The sequence below is a fragment of the Dendrobates tinctorius genome, unplaced genomic scaffold (genome assembly GCF_039654945.1).
Source record: "Dendrobates tinctorius isolate UK_male_01 unplaced genomic scaffold, ASM3965494v1 ptg000068l, whole genome shotgun sequence".
Classification (NCBI taxonomy): Eukaryota; Metazoa; Chordata; class Amphibia; order Anura; family Dendrobatidae; genus Dendrobates; species Dendrobates tinctorius.
In genome coordinates this window covers 2,562,662-2,586,601 of record NW_027361736.1, presented here as the reverse complement: position 1 = coordinate 2,586,601, position 23,940 = coordinate 2,562,662, and the positions used below count along the sequence as shown (strand labels likewise).

At 48.5% G+C, this 23,940-nt stretch overlaps 2 protein-coding genes across 6 annotated transcripts in view; one reads left to right on the top strand and one right to left on the bottom strand.

Moving 5' to 3' along the window:
- The window catches only part of ADK (adenosine kinase), a 569,255-nt gene extending 560,235 nt beyond the window's left edge, over positions 1-9,020 (bottom strand). For all 3 annotated transcript variants that reach the window (XM_073581043.1, XM_073581046.1, XM_073581045.1), the window contains exon 1: positions 8,884-9,020. In XM_073581043.1, coding sequence (XP_073437144.1) covers positions 8,884-8,945 — 62 coding nt within the window. In that variant the 5' untranslated portion in view covers positions 8,946-9,020. The remainder of the gene's footprint in view (positions 1-8,883) is intronic.
- Positions 8,824-23,940, top strand: part of AP3M1 (adaptor related protein complex 3 subunit mu 1) — a 141,426-nt gene continuing 126,309 nt past the window's right edge. Inside the window, exon 1 of one of the 3 annotated variants that reach the window (XM_073581040.1) lies at positions 8,824-8,955. In XM_073581040.1, the coding sequence (XP_073437141.1) occupies positions 8,944-8,955 (12 nt within the window). In that variant the 5' untranslated portion in view covers positions 8,824-8,943. Of the gene's footprint in view, positions 8,956-9,224; positions 9,530-23,940 lie in introns of those variants that run through there. The other 2 variants (XM_073581042.1, XM_073581041.1) reach the window with 2 other exon arrangements.

The following is a 23,940-nucleotide window of genomic DNA, read 5'->3' as shown; positions in this document are numbered from 1 at the left end:
TGTGATGGGTATATGGGCACTGGACTATGGGATGGAGGATATGTATGACGGGTATATGGGCACGGGACTATGGGATGGCGGATATGTATGATGGGTATATGGGCACGGGACTATGAGATGAAGGATGTGTGATGGGTATATGGGCACTCAACTATGGGATGGCGAATATGTATGATGGGTATATGGGCATGGGACTATGGGATGAAGGATGTGTGATGGGTATATGGGCATGGGACTATGGGATGGAGGATGTGTGATGGGTATATGGGCACTCGACTATGGGATGGAGGATATGTACAGTCAAGGCCAAAAGTTTAGAGAATGACACAAAAATTATATTTTCACATGATCTGCTGCCCTCTGGTTTTTATGTGTTTGTCAGATGTTTTTATCACATACAGAAATATAATTGCAATCATGAGTAACAAAAGGTTATATTGACAGTTAGAATGAGTTAATGCAGCAAGTCAATATTTGCAGTGTTAACCCTTTTTCTTCAGGACCTCAGCAATTCTCCCTGGCATGCTCTCAATCAACTTCTGGATCAAATCCTGACTGATAGCAGTCCATTCTTGCAAAATCAATGCTTTTATTTTGTCTGAATTTGAAGGTTTTTGTTTGTCCACCCGTCTCTTGATGATTGACCACAAGTTCTCAGTGGGATTAAGATCTGGGGAGTTTCCAGGCCATGGTCCCAAAATCTCAATGTTTTGTTCCCTGAGCCATTTAGTTATCACCTTTGCTTTATGGCAAGGTGCTCCATCATGTTGAAAAAGGCATTGTTGATCGCCAAACTGCTCTTGGACGGTTGGGAGAAGTTGCTCTTGGAGGACATTCTGGTACCATTCTTTATTCATGGCTGTGTTTTTAGGCAAGACTGAGATAGAGCCCATTCCCTTGGCTGAGAAGCCAACCCACACATGAATGGTTTCAGGATGCTTGACAGTTGACAAGACTGGTGGTAGCGCTCACCTGGTCTTCTCCGAATAAGCCGTTTTCCAGATGTCCCAAACAATCGAAAAGGGGATTCATCAGAGAAAATGACTATACCCCAGTCCTCAGCAGTCCACTCCCCGTACCTCTTGCAGAATATCAGTCTGTCCATGATGTTTTTTCTGGAGAGAAGTGGCTTCTTTGCTGCCCTCCTTGAGATCAGGCCTTGCTCCAAGAGTCTCCGCCTCACAGTGCGTGCAGATGCACTCACACCTGCCTGCTGCCATTCCTGAGCAAGCTCTGCACTGCTGGTAGCCCGATCCCGCAGCTGAAACACTTTTAAGAGACGGTCCTGGTGCTTGCTGATCTTTCTTGGGCGCCCTGGAGCCTTTTTGGCAACAAGGGAACCGCTCTCCTTGAAGTTCTTGATGATGCAATAGATTGTTGACTGAGGTGCAATCTTTCTAGCTGCGATACTCTTCCCTGTTAGGCCATTTTTGTGCAGTGTAATGATGACTGCACGTGTTTCTTTAGAGATAACCATGGTTAACAGAAGAGAAACAATGATGCCAAGCACCAGCCTCCTTTTAAAGTGTCCAGTGGTGTCATTCTTACTTAATCATGACAGATTGATCTCCAGCCCTGTCCTCATCAACACCCACACCTGTGTTAATGGAGCAATCGCTGAAACGACGTTAGCTGGTCCTTTTAAGGCAGGGCTGCAATGATGTTGAAATGTGTTTTGGGGGATAAAGTTAATTTTCTAGGCAAATATTGACTTTGCAAGTAATTGCTGTTAAGCTGATCACTCTTTATAACATTCTGGAGTATATGCAAATTGCAATTAGAAAAAATGAAGCAGTAGTCTTTGTAAAAATTAATATTTGTGTCATTCTCTAAACTTTTGGCCATGACTGTATGATGGGTATATGGGCACGGGCCTATGGGATGGTGGATATGTATGATGGGTATATGGGCACGAGACTATGGGATGGTGGATATGTATGATGGGTATATGGGCACGGGACTATGGGATGGAGGATAATTATAATTTGCTATAACTAACCACAGTTAGTTACTATGCCCGGGCAGCGCCGGGTTCTTCAGCTAGTGTCCTATAAATGTCTGTTCTGTCCCTGATCTCTGCTCTTAAGGGCATGTCACACTAAGAGATATCGCTAGCAATATCGCTATAACTAGCGACGTTATAGCGATATTGCTAGCGATCAGGGCTGTGGAGTCGGAGTCGTGGAGTCGGTGCTCATTTTGGTGGAGTCGGAGTCGGAGTTGGAGTCGGTATAAAATGGACCGACTCCGACTCCTAAAATATATAATAAATTGGGTACAGTAATTCAATGCAGGATGTGCTGAATATTTTTTCATAGGAATTTGGGAAAGTTATGAAATGTCCTATAAATGGCTGTTATATTCCTGATCTAAGGCTACATTCACACACAGCGTTTTTCCTGTGTTTTTTGAGGATACGTTTTTCAGCTGCAAAAGCTGATCATCTTTTTAAAAAACTGCATCACCTGAAAGGTTTTTGAGCTCATAGATAATGTTTTCAATAGCAAAAGCAGATTAGAAATCTGCTCTATCTATCCATTTATTCATATCTGTCTATCCATATCGTATCTGTACCAAAAAGAATGAAAACCGGGTAGTACACCAATATATATTCTGTTCTATCTAAATATCTTGATTATTGGATCATAAAAATGATTAAATGTCTGAGGTTCACATTGTACTACAATAAATTTTTCACTTAAATATAAGCAATATGTGTGGGAGTCGGAGTCGTGGAGTCGGAGTCGGTGTAAGGGAAATTGAGGAGTCGGGAGTCGGAGTCGCAGGTTTGGCTTACCGACTCCACAGCCCTGCTAGCGATATCTCTGTGTCTGATACTTACCAGCGACCGGCTCCCCCGCTGGTTATCGCTGATCGCGCGAGAACGTTCAGGACTGTTTCTCGTCGTCAGCTTCCTGTGGCGCTTCCTGCTGTGAGGACGAGCGACGCGTGGAGCCGGGCGGGAGGACGCAGGATCGCCTGGTGTGACAGGTAAGTAGCGATCCCCGTCCCCAGCGATGTCGCTAGTGAGATCTGCCTGTGTGGCAGCTCACTAGCGACCACTTAGCGATGTACCAGCGATCCTGACCGCGTCATATCGCTGGTCGGGATCGCTGGTACATCGCCAAGTGTGACAGTACCTTTAGTTGAGATGAATCTGTGCTGCCCTTTATGTACATGCTCAGTAGTGAGGCAGTGCTGTGGAGTCAGGGAAATGTCCTATAAATGTCTGTCCCTGATCTCGGCTTTTAGCTGAGATGTATCTGTGCTGCCCTTTATGTACAGGCTCAGTAGTGATCAGTGCTGTGGAGTCAGTCAGGGAAATTGAGGAGTTGGACGTTTGGCTTACCGACTCTACAAACCTGCAGGAGACTAGTAATATTATGGCCCGTTCTACTGTGGCCCTGCTTGATAGTCGTCTTTTCTTACACGGTTAATATTTTCAGTCACTTATCACTATGTATTTTTTATTCAATATTTGTCTCCAGACACTTGTAATTTTTGAACTAGACTATAGTTTATAGAAAGAAAAGCTGCATTACACAGGACTGTAAGGGTGTGTGCACACGCTGCAGATTCTGCTGCGGATCCACAGCGGATTTGGCCCTGCGGATCCGCAGCAGTTTCTGTTGCGTTGTACAGTACCATTATAATCAATGGAAAACAAAAACCACAGTGCCCACGGTGCGGAATTTTCCGTGCGGATTCAAAACCACAGCATGTCACTTCTTTGTGCGGAATCCGCTGCAGTTTTACACCTACTCCATTGTACAGGTGTCAAACTGCAGGGGAAAACCGCAGGCTAATCCGCAGATAGATTTTGCAAAATCTGCACGGAAAATTCCGCAGCAGAATCCGCAGCGTGTGCACACACCCTTAGCTTTCCTACATGGGGTCATTCCCATTATGGGTTTTTGTAATAGCGCAAGGACACAGCAGTACAATTCAAACTGATATCAGATCACAGTGTTCGGACTGACTTGCGGCTCTCTAAGGTTCATGCATTTCGAGTGAGGAGAGCTGCAGGCAGTTAAGTACTGCAATCTCATCTCCATCCGATATATGGCCCTTAACTGTAGGTGTCCCAGTACTCGTAATAGTGTATTTGGCAGTGAGGCAAGGCCGGGCATTGTGATCATAATAATAAATTGTATTTCTATAGCGCCGACATATTCCGCAGCACTTTACATTTCAGAGGGGACTTGTACATTTCATCGCAGACTCAAGTTTTTCACACATATGCGAATGCGGCTCAAACTCCACAAAGAGACCATGGATCCGTGTAAAATAAATAATCAATGGGAGAGCTCTCTGATGCCATCCGTTTGCTGTCTGGTAACGTGGCCTGAACAGCGGGAAAAAAAATGTATCAGTTTGGGGTTTTTTTCATCCGAGAAAAACTGATGAAACTGACACTCCAACTGTTAATTTGCATGCAAGAAAAATTACTGGAGGTGTAAATTTGGCCTTAGGGGAAGGATGGAGGATCAGTGATGACCTATATCACTGAGGGTGACCAGGGCCGGCAAACTAGGTATCTAGGGCCCCGCTCCCCCAGCCAGTACCAGACCACTAATAGCAGTACACCACAGGGCCACTATGGGGCCCGATGCTCCCCCTCCATCATAGATGCAGATACAGTTGAAAGCAATGACTGAGGAGAGAATGACAGACAAGGCTCCCTCCCCCATCACTTCATGGCGCACCATGCTGTGCCAGGCAGGGGAGCTGCTGAGACACTTAAAACTGCAGGGGAATGAGGAGCAAAGGCGAGTATTGCATTATTTTGATAGGGAGGACTATGGAGGAGTGCAATACTTCAACAGGGAAGACCATGGGGGTAGTGTATTACAATATATGGAGGAGTGGGAGTGCATTATTTCGACAGGGAGGACTACGGGGGGGGGGGAGTGCATTATTTCGACATGGAGGACTACGGGGGGAGTGCATTATTTCGACAGGGAGGACTATGGGGGGGGGGGGGGAGTGCAGTATTTTGACAGGGAGGACTATGGGGGGGGGGGAGTGCAGTATTTTGACAGGGAGGACTATGGGGGGGGGAGTGCATTATTTTGACAGGGAGGACTATGGGGGGGGGAAGTGCATCATTTTGACAAGGAGGACTATGGGGTGAGTGCATTATTTTGACAGGGAGGACTATGGGGGGGGGGGGGAGTGCATCATTTTGACAAGGAGGACTATGGGGGGAGTGCATTATTTTGACAGGGAGGATATGGGGGGAGTGCATTACAATACATGGAGGACGGCATTATTTCGACAGGGAGGACTATGGCAGAGTGCATTATTTTGACAGGGAGGACTATGGGGACTGTATTATAATATATGGAGGACTCAGTTTTTCACACATTTGCGAATGCAGCTCAAACTCCACAAAGAGACCATGGATCCGTGTAAAATAAATAATCAATGGGAGAGCACTCTGATGCCATCCGTTTGCTGTCTGGTAACGTGGCCTGAACAGCGAGAAAAAAATCCATCACTTTGGGTTTTTCTGCATCCGAGAAAAACTGATACTCCAACTGTTTTTTTGCATGCAAGAAAAATTACTGGAGGTGTGAATTTGGCCTTAGGGGAAGGCTCCAGGATGGGGGATCAGTGATGACCTATATCACTGAGGGTGACCAGGGCCGGCAGACTAGGTATCTAGGGCCCCGCTCCCCCAGTCAGTACCAAGCCACTAATAGCAGCATTAGTGCATTATTTTGACAGGGAGGACTAAGGAGGGAGTGCATTATTTTGACAGGGAGGACTATGTGGCAGTGCAATATTTCGACAGGGAGGACTATGGGGGGGGGGGGGGAGTGTATTATAATATATAGAGGACTATGGGGGGGGGAGTATATTATTTTGACAAGGAGGACTAAGGGGAAGTGCATTACAATATATGGAGGACTATGGGGGAGTGCATTATTTTGACAGGGAGGACTATGGGGGGAGTGTATTATAATATATAGAGGACTATGGGGGGGGGGGGGAGTGTATTATTTTGACAAGGAGGACTATGGGTGGAGTGTATTATAATATATGGAGGACTATGGGTGGGAGTGTATTATAATATATGGAGGACTATGGGTGGGAGTGTGTTACAATATATGGAAGACTATGGGGGGAGTGTATTAGAATATATGGAGGACTATGGGGGAGTGTATTATAATATATGGAGGCCTACGGGGGGAGTGCATTATTTCGACAGGGATGACTATGAGGGGAGTGTATTGTTTCACCAGGGAGAACTATGGGGGAGTGCATTATTTCACAAGGGAGGACTATGGGGGGGGGGGGGGGGAGTGTATTATAATATATGGAGGACTATGGGGGGGGGGGGGGGGAGTGCATTATTTCACCAGGGAGGATTATGCGGGGAGTGCATTATAATATATGGAGGACAATGGGGGGAGTGCATTATTTCACAAGGGAGGACTATGGGGGGAGTGTATTATAATATATGGAGGACTATGGGGGGGGGGGGGGAGTGCATTATTTCACAAGGGAGGACTATGGGGGCAGTGCATTATAATATATGGAGGAATATGGGGGGAGTGCATTATAATATACGGAGGACTATGGGGGGGAGGGGGGAGTGCATTATAATACATGGAGGAATATGGGGAGAGTGCATTATTTTGACAGGGAGGACTATGGGGGGAGTGCATTATAATATACGGAGGACTATGGGGGAGTGCATTATTTTGACAGGGAGGACTATGGGGGGGGGGGGGAGTGCATTATTTTGACAGGGAGAACTATGGGGGGGGGAGTGCATTATTTTGACAGGGAGGATTATGGGGAGAATGCATTATTTTGATAGGGAGGAGTATATTATAATATATGGAGGACTATAGGGGGGGAGTGCATTATTTTGGCAGGGAGAACTATGGGGGGAGTGCATTATTTTGACAGGGAGGACTATGGGGAGAGTGCATTATTTTGACAGGGAGGAGTATTGGGGGGAGTGTATTATAATATATGGAGGACTATGGGGGGAGTGCATTATTTTGACAGAGAGGACTATGGGGGGGGTGTATTATAATATATGGAGGTATATATGACAAATCCAATAAAATCCAATAAACATAGTGGGTGGAGAAGTAGAATCAAATTATACTGGACAAAGCCACAATCTCACACCACCACCAAAATACAGACCACAAATAATGACCAACTGTAATAATACAGTCAAAAGAACAAATCCAGTCATAAGGTCAAATAGCAAGTAAAACAATTTTACTAGTATATATAAAAAATCTTCAGACAAATGCCCCCTGATGAAGATACGCCGAAACGCGCGTCGGGGTGGGTAGGATTGTCCGGGAAGGTTGCTCTACTTTCTATAAGGTACCTGTATACTTTTCATTATTAAGGGGATTACTAGCGCTATTATCATGTTTGATGGATGGGGCCTTATACTTGTTCTTGGTATATTTGCCTGATATGGGTACCTTATAATATATTGCCACTGTGCATGATTATATGAGTGACGTGATATGTTTACACTAATATAATATCTATACTCACTTGTGACATACCTACCTTGGGCTTTCTATATGTGGTTGCAGTGACCATGTTCCATCTTCTAGCCCTACTCTGTGCATGTTTGTCTGTAGATTTATTATATATACTAATTATATACTAATAAAATTGTTTTACTTGCTATTTGACCTTATGACTGGATTTGTTCTTTTGACTGTGAGTATAATATATGGAGGACTATGGGGGGAGTGCATTATTTTGACAGGGAGGACTATGGGGGGGGGGGGAGTGCATTATTTTGACAGGGAGGACTATGGGGGGGTGCATTATTTTGACAGGGAGGACTATGGGGGGGTGCATTATTTTGACAGGGAGGACTATGGGGGGTGTGCATTATTTTGACAGGGAGGACTATGGGGGGGAATGCATTATTTTGACAGGGAGGACTATGGGGGGGAATGCATTATTTTGACAGGGAGGACTATGGGGGGGGTAATGCATTATTTTGACAGGGAGGACTATGGGGGGGGAATGCATTATTTTGACAGGGAGGACTATGGGGGGGGAATGCATTATTTTGACAGGGAGGACTATGGGGGGGGAATGCATTATTTTGACAGGGAGGACTATGGGGGGGGAATGCATTATTTTGACAGGGAGGACTATGGGGGGGGAATGCATTATTTTGACAGGGAGGACTATGGGGGGGGAATGCATTATTTTGACAGGGAGGACTATGGGGGAGTGCATTATTTTGACAGGGAGGATATGGGGGCAGTGCATTATTTTGACAGGGAGGACTATGGGGGCGGGGGAGAGCATTATTTTGACAGGGAGGACTATGGGGGGGAGGGCATTATTTTGACAGGGAGGACTATGGGGGGGGAGTGCATTATTTTGACAGGAAGGACTATGAGGGGAGGGCATTATAATATATGGAGGACTATGGGGGGAGGGCATTATAATATATGGACTATGGGGGGAGTGCATTATAATATATGGGGGGAGTGCACTTTACTAAACAAGAAATATGCTGCCTATTCAGCGGATGATTGGATTGTTTATGCTAGAACATAAATCATTGTTCTCGGCAGCACATTGTCGGTGTAAATTGCAGATATGCTGCTGATAACATGATACTGTATGTGGACAGATTGACGTACTAGTGACTGATGGGGACACAGCACTCTTCCTCAGCCGGTAGAAAGAGGCCGTGGAATGACTACCATATTGCCGATCACACTGGTTTAGTGGCCTGAGATCCGCGCATGTAAATGTCCTGTGTGGGAGCAGTATGTCAGCACTGGCGTCCACTTGTAGAGCTGCCCTGAGGGTGACACAGGAGGAGGCGCCTACCAGCACGTGCGTGCTGCGGCAGCTCCCGGCGATTACCTTAGGGACTGCTCCTCCAGTCTGAGCTTCTTGGGCTGGGGCTCATCCGCTGCCACCTTCATGCTGCCTGCAGTAAGTACACGTACAGTGCAAGGAATGGGGAACTACTGCTGCTGCCGCCTCTCCTTAGCGCTGCCCTCTGTCCGCGCTGCTCTCTGCCCTCTCCTTCCCCTCCCATCCGATGCCCGCACTCGGGGCGGCGCTGCCTCCATGCAGGCCACGCCCCGGTACCGTCCCCTAACAACCGTCTCCAGGGCTCGGGTAGGTGGCCGCAGCGGGCGCCTGTCTCCGCTGATAAGGATGTGACTGGCCCTCCCAGTTGTAGCTTAGCTTTGTGACGTTTCACTGGCTATACAGCCTAAGAGCCGTTGCCATGTACTGTAGCTAGCGGTGCTCAGCTTCCGTCACAGCAATGCTGCTCAATCTTGAAATCTCCGCCACAAGCCACCACCTGTAGTAACAGACGTCTGAACTGTCAGGCGCTGCTAAGGCAGCCTTGCCGGTGTGGGGCTGGGGCCTGAGCGCCATCTTTGTGGAGGCAGCGGCTGCCGCTCCAGATGATGTGTCCTCGGCTCGGAGGGGTCCTGCACTTCCTGCTGCCTTCCATTGGTTTCGGTAATGGTGATGCCGTGGCTGCGAGCCTTGTGTAATGATTAGTTCTCTTCCTGGGTTGCAGTTACACACGTTGCGGTTACTTTAGCGGCTTTTGGGCAGAGTTGTAGTCTGCTGCAGGTGGCACTCCTGTCCTGCTCAGAAAACCAGGTGTGGGTGTAATCCTGGTTGGTTGTTCTCCTGCCTGGCGTACATGCCATAGTCTAGTGCGTCACCTGTGGTTGAGTGACAACGCTCACCTGGAAGGTTTAGGCCAACTTCACACAGGGAGGTTTTGCTACGTTTTTATGCTAATTTCAGCTGCTTTTTAGAGTACCAGCAAAGACTATGACATTTCAGAAATCTCATGCACCCACATTTTTTTTCATCAGTATTTTTTGCTTTGCAGTTTTTTTGGACATAGAGCATGTGACTTTTTATCATTTTTTTTTTCAGCGTTATTCACTCATTGAATGAGAAGAAGAAGCTGCGGTTAAAAGCAAAACCTGCATTTTTGCCACAGCTTCTTTCCTGCCAAGCAGTCATGTTTTGCTGCAGAAATAAACGTAGCAAAATTGGCCAGTGTGAACTTAGCCTTAGTGCAGACCCGTAGCCATCGGTGACAGGTTATGTAGGAGCGTGGAGAACTGTAACCTGCCGGCCATCGGGGCAGGGTATATAGGAGCGTGGTTAGAACTGTAACCTCCCGGCCATCGGGGACAGGGTATATAGGCATGGGCAGTCCTGTAACCTCCCAGCCATCGGAGAAAGGGTATATACTAGCTGGCAGTCCTATAACCTCCCAGCCATCGGAGAAAGGGTATATACTAGCTGGCAGTCTTGTAACCTCCTAGCCATCGGAGAAAGGGTGTATACTAGCTGGCAGTCCTGTAACCTCCCAGCCATCGGGGACAGGGTATATAGGAGCGTGGTTAGAACTGTAACCTCCTGGCCATCGGGGACAGGGTATATAGGCGTGGGCAGTCCTGTAACCTCCCAGCCAGCGGAGAAACTGTATATACTAGCTGGCAGTCCTGTAACCTCCCAGCCATCGGAGAAAGGGTATATACTAGCTGGCAGTCCTGTAACCTCCCAGCCATCGGAGACGGTATATAGGAGCGGGCAGTCCTGTAATCTCCTGGCCATCGGGGACAGGGTATATAGGAGCGGGCAGACCTGTAACCTCCCAGCCATCGGGGGACAGAGTATGTAGGAGCGGGCAGACCTGTAACCTCCCAGCCATCGGGGGACAGAGTATGTAGGAGCGGGTAGACATGTAGCCTCCCAGCCATCGGGGTCAGGGTATATAGAAGCTGGCAGTCCTGTAACCTCCCGGCCATCGGGGACAGGGTATATAGGAGCGGGCAGTCCTGTGACCTCCCGGCCATCGGGGACAGGGTTTATAGGTGCAGGCAGTCCTGTAACCTCCCTGCCATCGGGGACATGGTATATAGGAGCGGGCAGTCCTGTAACCTCCCTGCTATCGGGGACAGGCTATATAGGAGCGGGCAGTCCTGTAACCTCCCTGCTATCGGGGACAGGCTATATAGGAGCGGGCAGTCCTGTAACCTCCCGGCCATCGGGGAAACGGTATATAGGAGCGGGCAGTGCTGTAACCTGCCGGCTATCGGGGATAGGGTGTATGGAGCATGGAGACCTGTAACCTCCCGGCCATCGGGGACAGGGTATATAGGAGCTGGCAGTCCTGTAACCTCCCAGCCATCAGTGACAGGGTATATAGGAGCGGGCAGTCCTGTAACCTCCCGGCTATCGGGGACAGGGTATATAGGAGCGGGCAGTCCTGTAACCTCCCGGCCATCGGGGAAACGGTATATAGGAGCGGGCAGTCCTGTAACCTCCCGGCCATCGGGGAAACGGTATATAGGAGCGGGCAGTCCTGTAACCTCCCGGCCATCGGGCAAACGGTATATAGGAGCGGGCAGTCCTGTAACCTCCCGGCCATCGGGGAAACGGTATATAGGAGCGGGCAGTCCTGTAACCTCCCGGCCATCGGGGAAACGGTATATAGGAGCGGGCAGTCCTGTAACCTCCCGGCCATCGGGGAAACGGTATATAGGAGCGGGCAGTCCTGTAACCTCCCGGCCATCGGGGAAACGGTATATAGGAGCGGGCAGTCCTGTAACCTGCCGGCCATCGGGGACAGGATGTATAGGAGCATGGAGACCTGTAACCTCCCGGCCATCGGGGACAGGGTATATAGGAGCGGGCAGTCCTGTAACCTCCCGGCCATCGGGGACAGTGTATATAGGAGCGGGCAGTCCTGTAACCTCCCGGCCATCGGGGACAGTGTATATAGGAGCGGGCAGTCCTGTAACCTCCTGGCCATCGGGGACAGGGTTTATAGGAGCAGGCAGACCTGTAACCCCCCCCTGGCCATCGGAGTCAGTACAAACCCCCCTGGCCATCGGGGTCAGTACAGGTTATATAGGAGGTCCTGTCATGAGGGAGGCTTTTAAGTGTTTTCCATCTAATAAAACTTACTCATAAACAAACAAAGTGCTAAACATAATACCTCAATACAGGTCTTATGATGCTAACCCTCTCCCTGCTGAGCTCTGCTTCCTATATTCAGCGCTTAGGACATTGATGAGCATGTCCTTTCAGTCATTTAACTCAGCCAGTGATCAGATATTGAGCGAGGAAGCAGATACTAGCTGGGACCATGTGAATGGCATAACAAGGCTTATGGGTGGGTTCTTGTGGTGGGTATCCAAGTTTTCATTATTTTTAACCCCTCTGAGCTTGTGAGTAAGCTTTATTGATTGGAAATGGCTTTAAAATGCCAATTACACATTTAAAGGTAGTACATACAGTGGGGCAAAAAAGTATTTAGTCAGTCAGCAATAGTGCAAGTTCCACCACTTAAAAAGATGAGAGGCGTCTGTAATTTACATCATAGGTAGACCTCAACTATGGGAGACAAACTGAGAAAAAAAAATCCAGAAAATCACATTGTCTGTTTTTTTTTTTCCTTTTATTTGCATATTATGGTGGAAAATAAGTATTTGGTCAGAAACAAGCAATCAAGATTTCTGGCTCTCACAGACCTGTAACTTCTTCTTTAAGAGGCTCCTATGTCCTCCATTCATTACCTGTAGTAATGGCACCTGTTTAAACTTGTTATCAGTATAAAAAGACACCTGTGCACACCCTCAAACAGTCTGACTCCAAACTCCACTATGGTGAAGACCAAAGAGCTGTCAAAGGACACCAGAAACAAAATTGTAGCCCTGCACCAGGCTGGGAAGACTGAATCTGCAATAGCCAACCAGCTTGGAGTGAAGAAATCAACTGTGGGAGCAATAATTAGAAAATGGAAGACATACAAGACCACTGATAATCTCCCTCGATCTGGTGCTCCACGCAAAATCCCACCCCGTGGGGTCAGAATGATCACAAGAACGGTGAGCAAAAATCCCAGAACCACGCGGGGGGGACCTAGTGAATGAACTGCAGAGAGCTGGGACCAATGTAACAAGGCCTACCATAAGTAACACACTACGCCACCATGGACTCAGATCCTGCAGTGCCAGACGTGTCCCACTGCTTAAGCCTGTACATGTCCGGGCCCGTCTGATGTTTGCTAGAGAGCATTTGGATGATCCAGAGGAGTTTTGGGAGAATGTCCTATGGTCTGATGAAACCAAACTGGAACTGTTTGGTAGAAACACAACTTGTCGTGTTTGGAGGAAAAAGAATACTGAGTTGCATCCATCAAACACCATACCTACTGTAAAGCATGGTGGTGGAAACATCATGCTTTAGGGCTGTTTCTCTGCAAAGGGGCCAGGACGACTGATCCGGGTACATGAAAGAATGAATGGGGCCATGTATCGTGAGATTTTGAGTGCAAACCTCCTTCCATCAGCAAGGGCATTGATGATGAAACGTGGCTGGGTCTTTCAACATGACAATGATCCAAAGCACACCGCCAGGGCAACGAAGGAGTGGCTTCGTAAGAAGCATTTCAAGGTCCTGGAGTGGCCTAGCCAGTCTCCAGATCTCAACCCTATAGAAAACCTTTGGAGGGAGTTGAAAGTCCGTGTTGCCAAGCGAAAAGCCAAAAACATCACTGCTCTAGAGGAGATCTGCATGGAGGAATGGGCCAACATACCAACAACAGTGTGTGGCAACCTTGTGGAGACTTACAGAAAACGTTTGACCTCTGTCATTGCCAACAAAGGATATATCACACAGTATTGAGATGAAATTTTGTTTCTGACCAAATACTTATTTTCCACCATAATATGCAAATAAAAGGAAAAAAAAACAGACAATGTGATTTTCTGGATTTTTTTTTCTCAGTTTGTCTCCCATAGTTGAGGTCTACCTATGATGTAAATTACAGACGCCTCTCATCTTTTTAAGTGGTGGAACTTGCACTATTGCTGACTGACTAAATACTTTTTTGCCCCACTGTATTTTTGACCTGTTGCGTTTGGCAGACTGCCCAACAAGGCTGTGAAGTCGGCAAGTTGAACCTCCGACATGTCAATTTCCCTAACTCTGAACCCACAGCACTGCCTCACTGCTGAGCATGTACAGTTGTGTTCAAAAGTTTACATACCCCGGCAGAATTTTTGCTTTCTTGGCCTTTCCTCCTACGCCTCATTGGGGGACACAGGACCATGGGTGTTATGCTGCCTGCCACTAGGAGGACACTAAGTGAACACAGGAAAAATTAACTCCTACTCTGCAGTATACACCCTCTCGTTGGCTGAGACTTTGCCAGTTGTTGCTTAGTGTCTGTAGGATGCACTTGGGGTCTGGTTTCAGGCCCCATCGTTTTTATTTTCAAATTTTTTCTGTATATTTTTATTTCTTAATTAACGGAGTGAAGGGGGCGGCGGATTCCTTTCAAGGGTCCGCTCTCCCCCGAACCAAACAGTTACCGCGGACGGTCAGGTGAGGAAAATCTCCATGAGTGGACTCTCTGGATCGTGGCACCGAGGGGACCCTGGGTGAGCCGCCAGGTGGAGCCAACCCCTATACAGGGATCGTTAGTAGCAGGCCAAGGGGTTCGGGTACCACGATAGCCAGTACCGAGAGGGGCGGCTCAGAACGGACTGGAGTCGGACCACGGGACTGTAGAAGACAGGACCAGAGTAGGATTACAGGACTGGAGCACAGACAGCAGGACGGAGCAGGAACACGGAAGGCAGGACTGGAGTACAGATGGCAGGAACACCGGAGTAGGACTGCGGGACTGGAGTACAGACAGCAGGACGGAGCAGTAACACGGAAGGCTAGACTGGAGTAGGACTGGAGTACAGATGGCAGGACGGAGCAGGGTAGAGTAGGACTGTGGGACTGGAGCACAGACAGCAAGACGGAACAGGAACACGGAAGGCAGGACTGGAGTGCAGATGGCAGGACAGAGCAGGGACACTGGAGTGCAGGCTGCAGGAGACAAGCGAGTATACGATGGAGCAGTAGCCCAGTGTGCTAACAAACACGAAGATCAAGTGCCTCCATCCAAGAAGGGCGGCCTGATATACCCCTGCCTGGTCTGCTATTGGTCTGGCGGTGCTTCCGGAGCACAAGTGACAGGAGGGAGGCGCTGCCTACGGCGCATGCGCATTGCATGCAGAGACGCCGTCGGCCGCGTACCTGTCAGAAGGGACCGCCGCGGCTGCCGAACGGCGGGGGGCTGTGGCGCTGATCGGAGGCCGGGTGAGTATACAGCGGCGGCATGACACAACAACAGGTGAGAACGCGGAGCATACCACCCCGTACCCTTTCCTGCGACGACTGGGGCATACCTGATTCTCTGGGGCTACCGTTCCTTCACGGTCCCGATCTCCCCACAGTGATAAAAGGCGAGCGCACGGAACGTCTACGGCAGAGACCCCACCTGATGGCCTGCTTTAGCCCCATGGCCTCTCCATCCCCCTGTTTATAGGGAGGATGGATTGAGGTATACCCCTTTAAGAACTCCGACTCTGCTGCATCGCCCGGGAAGGATGAGATCTGGCAGCTGGGTCCAGGACGGCAAGACCCTGCGTGAGCACCTGAAACGGAGGTACGGGGTCAGGTCCTGGTCCATGGGAGAAGCGCTGACCTAGTGCCAGCGATGGTATATCGGCGCCCCGTCGCGGTCCCTCGTTTTTACTTTCAATCAGCGCCGGCAGGCCAAGGAAATTTAGTCCCCAGCTCTTCAGCTTGACTAGGCCTCAATTTACATGACGCCGCCCACCGTTGGGGCCGCCACCCACGTCCTTGGCGCTTTTCGCTCTGAACGAGAAGCGCCCTGTTAGTCTCTGGGGCCATGTCTTTTCCTCAATCCTGCTTTGTGACTGCTGCGAGAGGAGCGCACTGACTGACAGTGCCAAGCAACGCTGCAGGGCCACCGATATCTCTCCTGGAGACACAGCATCAGGACCGTGGGTAAGCTGCATCTGCCTTAGGATGAAAGCTTAACCCCTTCTCTGCACATTTACATTATCTGCAGCCCAGGCTCTGCCTGTAACCCTTTGGGGGCACTATGTCTCAATCTAAGGAAGCCAAAAAGGCTACCAAGAAACACATTGCTTTCTTTACCCCTTGTGTGCCACTTGCAAGACTGCCTTGCCCAGTGCCCAAACTACTCCATTATGCACGGATTGCGACCCGACCTGTGCTCAAACGCCATCCGCCGTCGCTGCCACCGTGCCCTCTGAGTTTAGTCCCCCTGAGTGGGCTGCGTCCCTCTCACGGTCTGTGGAGTCCCTGACCAAGGCTATAGATTCCCTCCAGGACTCTTTAAGTCAGAATGTCTCTTTGCCGACCGCGGAGGACTCTGGCGACGGTCGGGAACAGTCCACCAGCAGGGGCCGTTGTTGTGAGTTCATTTTCCCCTTCGTCACTGGATTCTAGTGAACTCCCTATTCTGGTGAAGGAAGGTAATGAGCCTGATTATCAGGCACCTGAGTCTAATGAGGATGACTGGCTGAGTGGAGTCACAGACTGGATATAAGGCTGCCGACGCCCTTCTGCCCTGCGGGTGATTTCTCTGTGGACTCCTAGGACACCAGTCTGATTCCTGCTCCTAAAGCTAAGTTTTCTGTTTTGGCTGTTAGCCTTTTTGTTTTGTTTTTTGTTTTCCTTGCTTTTCAGTATTCTGCCATCCCCTGCTGGGGTGAGCTGAATCTCCTTTTGCCTGTAGCTCTGTCTTCAGTATATTCCTGAGTGCTGACATAGCTTTTTGAAGCCTAGCGTCTTCAGGGCCTTTTTCACTGTCAGTTTGTTGGCTCTTATTTTCATAGGGTTTTTCACGGATTGCAGACAGCAGCCTTCCTGTCCTTTCCTATGTAGTTAGCTTGGGCCCCTCTTTGCTCTGTCTATCTTTCTGTCTGTGTTAGTATTTTCATCTTGCTTCACCGTCATTATATGTTGGGGGCTGCCTATTGCTTTGGGGTCTGCTCTGGGGCAGTTTAGATTTCCCCTTTCTTTCTTTAGGCCTATTTAATTCTCCGGCTGTGATCGAGGGGTCTAGGACATCGTAGGAACCCCCCACGACTACTGCTAGTTGTGTTGATAGGTTCAGGGGTCTGCAATCCGATAGCTGCCAACTTCTCTGGTTTTCTGGACTTAGCTAGCATTTCTGTTTTTGAGTCACCGTAGGAGGCAATCATAACAGGCCGTATTCGGTCAAGGGATGATCAGGTTTCTAGAAAGCGGACCCATGACGCGTCCCCTGATCACGCTCGCGCTTCGGCATCTGCGAGTTCTGTCTCTCGTTCTCCCTCCCCTAACGTTGGCAGCGACCATGACTCCAAATACGAGTCTGATGCGTCATTAGCTCGGGACCCCCCGAATGACCAAGAATCGCTTGATTCTCTTAGAGTCAGCAAGATTCTGAGATTGGACGAGGAAAATATTTCCGCTCCGGAACACATTGTGTCCTTTAAGAAGACCAAACGTGTGCGCAGGGTATTTGCCAGCCATCCTGCGTTTAAGGGCATTGTCCAGAGACATAGGGACTGGCCACATAAACGGTTCTCAGGTCAAAAGCCTATTGAGTCTAAATACCCTTTTGCTACAGAGCTAATGAAGGACTGGTTACAATCCCTTTCTGTGGATCCTCCTATATCGCGTCTTGCTTCCAAGACGCTCCTATCCGTTTCTGACGGTTCTTCAGTCAAAAACCCCTCTGACCATCAGATTGACTACCTTGCTCACTCAGTTTTTGAGGCTTCAGGAGCAGTGCTCTTTCCATCTTTCGCGGCGACTTGGGTGGCTAAGGCTATGGCCGCCTGGGCAGAGGTGTTAGTCACAGCCATTCAGGATAGCAATATTCCTACGGAGGCAGCCAGCCTCGCCAGTCAGTTCACGCAGGAGACTTTGTAATAGATGCTTCTTTAGATGCCGCCAATTGCGCTGCACAGACAGCCGCAAACGCAGTCTTCATTAGAAGGGCCCTGTGGCTCCGCGACTGGTGGGCAGATTCCGCTTCAAAATGATCGTTGACTTCTCTGCCTTATCAAACTGGTCGCTTATTTGGAGACGCTGGATCAGCTCATTTCTGACGCAACCAGGGGGAAGAGTAAATTCCTTCCCCAACAAAGGCCCGTCCGGTCGTTTCGGAATCAACAACCAACTCGTTTTCGGCCTTTTCTCAACAATTCCAGTTGGTCCTCCACAGCCTTCTCTTTCGGATCAGGTCGGACCCTGCGTGGAGACAGAGATTCTCAAGTCTCATACAGACCTAATCGCACCTGAAAACCCAGGCCAAGGGCATCTGGAACAAAGGGAGCCAGATCCCATAGATCCTCCACACAATGACTTGTTGTGGTATCCGGCGGTCACTGACAAAGTAGGCGGTTGTCTACTTTCGTTCCGTCAGGTCTGGCTCGCGGTCGTCCACGACGAGTGGGTCAAAATAGTTTTCTTTCCCCCACCAAAACATTTTATTCCGGTCTCTCCCCCCCCAAAAAAAAGAAAAAAAGCAAAGACGACAGCTTTCCTTCAGGCCGTACATGCGCTGCAAAGGGACGGAGTCATTATTACGGTCCCTCAGAACGAAAGGTTCATGGGTTTTTACTCAAACCTTTTTGTGGTTCCGAAGAAGGACGCTACGATGCGGCCCATACTGGACCTCAAGCTGTTAGACCAGTTTGTCAGGGTACGGAGAAACAAGAAAGGAATCTCTCCGTTCACTCGTCATCTCCATGGAAAGAGGAGAGTTCCTAGCATCCATCGATATCAAGGATGATTACCTTCACATCCCAATTTTTCCATCCCATTAACAGTTCCTGCATTTCGCAGTTTGCGAGGAACGCTTCCAGTTCGTTGCCTTGCCTTTCAGACTCTCCACCGCCCCCAGAGTCTTTACCAAGGTCATGGCGGCTGTCATGGCCATTCTTCACGCTCGGGGAGTGGTGGTACTTCAGTATCTGGACGACCTACTGATCAAAGGCCCGTCCCTTCCAGCCTGCGAGGAATCCGTAGGTATCACAGTGAGTACACTTTTTCGCCTGGGTTGGAAGATAAACTTCAAAAAGTCTTCTCCAGCATCAGTTCAGCAGATTTCCTTTTTGGGAATGATCTTGGATACCTCCCGCGGGTTGGTCATTCTCTCTCCAGAAAAGGCCCAAGCCTTACAACAGGGTGCACGGAGTCTTTCCCGACCAGTTCCTCACTCCATACATTTCAGCATGGGGATTCTCGGAAAGATGGTAGCAGCGATAGAAGTGGTCCCATTCGCACAGTTCCATCTCCGCCCTTTGCAACATGCCCTGCTGTTGACTTGGGACAAGAACCTGTTGTCCCTAGACCGTCGGTTCCTTCTGTCCCTGCGGGTCAGACAGACTCTCAGGTGGTAGACCCTGAAATCCTCCCTGAATCAAGGAAAATCCTTTTTCCCAGTACGTTGGTTGGTGGTGACCACCGTTGCCAGTCGTCTTGGCTGGGGTGTGGTTTTCCGCCACCACATGGCACAGGGTCGTTGGTCCATTCAAGAGTCGCGTCTCCCCATCAACATTTTGGAACTACGAGCAATCAGACTAGCCCTACTGAGTTTCCACCATCTCCTCGCAGGTTACCCCATGAGGATTCAATCCGACAACGACACGGCTGTGGCGTATGTCAACCATCAGGGGGGTACCCGCAGCAGGATGGCCATGCACAAAGTGAGTCACATCCTCCGTTGGGCCGAGACCAACCATTTGCCCATCTCGGCGTTCCTCATCCCGGGGGTAGAAAACTGGGCAGCGGATTTTCTCAGTCGCCAGGGCCTTGCCTCAGGAGAGTGGTCTCTTCATCCGGAAGTCTTTCAGCAGATTTGCTGTCGCTGGGGGACTCCGGATGTGGATCTCATGGCCTCAAGACTACACAGCAAGGTTCCCCAGTTCATTGCCCAATCGCGCGATCCATGCACCATCGAAGCAGACGCCCTAGGTCTGCCGTGGCACCCGTTTAGACTCCCGTACATTTTTTTCCCCCTCTTCCCTTGCTTCCAAGGGTCATCAAGAAAATCAGAGCAGAGGGAGTACCAGTGATCCTAGTCGCGCCGGATAGGCCGCGCCTGGCATGGTACGCAGAACTAGTCCAACTTGTCGCTGACGTTCCCTGGCCACTTCCAGATCGCAAGGATCTTCTCTCACAGGGCCCGATTTACCACCAGAACTCCGGGGCCCTGTCTTTGACGGCGTGGCCGTTGAATCCTGGATTTTAGCACAAGCTGGTTTCTCTCATGAGGTGGTCTCCACTATGATTAGTGCTAGGAAGCCCGTGTCCATGCGCATTTATCACCGCACCTGGAAAACCTTCTTTTCGTGGTGCAAGGACCATGGACGATCCCCCTCTGGTGTTCTCCATTCCTTCCATATTGGAATTCATGCAATCCGGAGTAGAGTCAGGTCTCGCGCTTAGCTCGATCAAAGGACAAATTTCAGCTTTGTCAGTTCTATTCCAACGCAAAATTGCCACCATATTACAGTTGAAGACATTCATTCAGGGAGTTTCCCATGTGGCGCCTCCCTATAAAAGGCCGTTGGAATCATGGGATCTTAACTTGGTCCTCAGAGCCTTACTGGAAGCCCCTTCCGAACCACCGCAGGACGTATCACTATCCTTTCTTTCTTGGAAGGTGGTTTTCCTAGTGGCGATTTACATGAATCAGTCGACGAGTTTCGGAGCTGGCGGCCCTGTCCTGCCGTCCTCCATTCCTGAATTTTCATCAGGACAAGGCAGTTTTGAGGACGTCCCTGTCATTTCTGCCCAAGGTCGTGTCTTCTTTTCATCTCAATGAGGAGATTGTTTTGCCTTCATTCTCTCCGGCACTAGGCCATCGTATCGAGAAGGCCCTCCACACAATGGATGTGGTTAGGGCTCTTAGCCGGTACATCTCGTGGTCGGCTCCCTTCCACAAGTCAGATGCCCTGTTCGTGCTTCCTGAGGGGCATAGGAAAGGTCTAGCCGCCTCAAAGGCCACACTAGCCAAGTGTATACGCTCGGCTATTCAGGAATCCTACCGTGTCAGGGGCACACCTGTCCCAGCAGGGATTAAGGCTCATTCTACTCGATCAGTGGGCGACTCTTGGGCCATTCGGCACCAGGCATCAGCAGAACATGTCTGCAAGGCTGCGACTTGGTCCAGCTTGCATACTTTTACAAAACACTACCAAATTCACTCTCAGGCCTCTGCAGATGCAGCTCTTGGCAGGTGCGTTCTGCAATCGGCAGCACCACAGCGGTAAGCCCGTGGTACATGGGGTATTAGCAGTTGTATTGTGCCCCACCCTGGGACTGCTATAGGACATCCCATGGTCCTGTGTCCTCCAATGAGGCGTAGGAGAAATAGGGATTTTTGTGTACTCACCGTAAAATCCTTTTCTCCGAGCCAGTCATTGGGCGACACAGCACCCACCCTGTTAACCTATTGGCTTCTTGTCTCATTCTTAGGTTTTGACATAGTTTATTGTTCTTTGTTTAATACTCCTACTGCTTTTTCACGGAACTGGGAAAGTCTCAGCCAGTGAGAGTGCATACTGCAGAGGAGGAGTTAACTTTTTTTTTTTGTGTTCACTTAGTGTCCTCCTAGTGGCAAGCAGCATAACACCCATGGTCCTGTATCCCCCAATGAATGGCTCGGAGAAAAAGATTTTATGGTGAGCAAACACAAAAATCCCTATTTTTCTGAGAATATGACTAACACCAAAATTTTTTTCTCCACTCATGGTTAGTGGTTGGGTGAAGCCATTTATTGTTAAACTACTGTGTTTTCTTTTTAAATCCTAATGACAACCCAAAACATCCAAATGACCCTAAACAAAAGTTCACATACCATGTATTGCCCCCCTCTAATATCTATGACAGCTTGAAGTCTTTAGTGATATTTGTGGATGAGGTTCTCTTTTTTTCTCAGATGGTAAAGCTACCCACTCTTATTGGCAACAAGCCTCCAGTTCCTGTAAATTCCTGGGCTGTTTAGCATGAACTGCGCACTTGAGATCTCCCCAGAGTGGCACAATGATATTGAGGTCAGGAGACAGAGATGGCCACTCCAGAACCTTCACTTTGTTCTGTGTAGCCATTGACAGGTCGACTTGGCCTTGGGTTTTGGATCATTGTCATGTTGGAACGTCCAAGTACATCCCATGCGCAGCTTTCGGTCTGATGATTGCAAATATGCCTCCAGTATTTACAGATAACATGCTGCATTCATTTTGCCTTAAACTTTGACCACGTTTCCTGTCCCTTTGTAGCTCACACAACCCCAAAACATCAGTGATCCACCTCCATGCTTTACAGTAGGAATGGTGTTCCTTTCATCATAGGCCTTGTTGACCCTTCTCCAAATGTAAGGTTTATGGTTGTGGCCAAAAAGTTAAATTTTGGTCTCATCATTCGAAATTGCCTTGTTCCAGGTTTGTCTCTGTGCCGTTTTGCATATTGTAGGTGAGATACTTTGTGGCATTTGAACAGTAATGGCTTTCTTCTGGTGACTCAACCATGCAGCCTATTTTTCTTCAAGTGCCTCCTTATTGTGCATCTTAAAACAGCCACACTGCTAGTTTTCAGAGATTCCAGTATTTCAGCTGATGTTAATTGTGGGTTTTCTTTGCATCCCGAACAATTTTTCTGGCAGTTGTGTACGAAATTTTTGATGGTCTACCTGACCATGGTTTTGTTTTTACAGAGCCCTTGATTTTCCATTTGTTAATCACAGTTTGAACACTGCTGACTGGCATTTTCAATTCCTTGGATATCTTTTTGTATCCCTTTCCTGTTTTATACAGTGCAACTACCTTTTCCCTTAGAACCGTTGACAATTCTTTTGCTTTCCCCATGACTCAAAATCCAGAAACGTCAGTGGCTAGATGAAAGATGCAAGTGTCTGTCTGGATCCCAGAAACTCACTCAGCTTTTATGCACACACACTGATTACAGGCAAATAGGTCACTGATGAGGATGTTACCTTTAGTAGCCATTCAAACCCATTTGTGTAAAGTTCTGTGCATGTTATCAGGCCAAAATCACCTGGGTATGTCAACCTTTGATCAGGGTCATTTGGATGTTTTGGGTTGTCTTTATGATTTAAAAGAAAACACAGTAGTTTGACAATATGGCGTCACCCAACCACTAACCATGAGTAAAGAAAAAGTTTCACATTCTCTGAAAAAAGGCCAAGAAGGAAAAGATTCTGCCGGGGTATGTGAACTTTTGAGCACAACTGTGCATAAAGGGCAGCACAGATTCTTCTGAACTAAAAGCCGAGATCAGGAGCAGAACAGACATTTATAGGACATTTCATAATTTTCCCTACTCTTCTGAAAAAAAAATATCAGATCCTGTATTGAACTACTGAACCAGTTTATTATATAATTTAGGAGTCGGTCCATTTTATACCGACTACTCCAAAATGGATACCGTTACTCACATTCTCCTTGAGGGGAAAGTATTAGTTGATTTCTTGGCTTTTGTTTTGCAAAACCTAGTGCATTTCCAGAAGCCAGCCCCCCCACAGCCAAATTAACACCAATAGGACAGCTTTTAAGTGTATGTATTTTGGCCTAAAAACAATTTTTTTTGCCACGGACCTTCATTACAAACTTTGCTCTTACAGGCTATTTGTTTCCCTGCACATTGAACTTTAACCCCTTAGGCCTCTTTCACACTTCAGGTTTTTGCATCAGTCAAAATCCGCCAAAAGGACGGATGGCGGATCCGTTTTAGTACTGATGACAACGGATGCCACCCGTCCGTTTTTATCAGTGTCTGGAGGATCCGCCAGAGAAAAAAACATTGCAAGCGCTGTTTTGAAATCTTTGAGGATGGTGACGGACAGCAACTTTTGGCGGCTCCGCAAAAAAACTCGGATACAACGGACGCCAATCCGTCACAATCCGCCAATAATGGAAGTCAATGGGGAAAAAAACGGATCCTCAAAAGAAAATTGCGGATCCGTTTTTTTCAAAACCTGGTGGATTGTGACTGATTGTAAAAAACTGAAGTGTGAAAGAG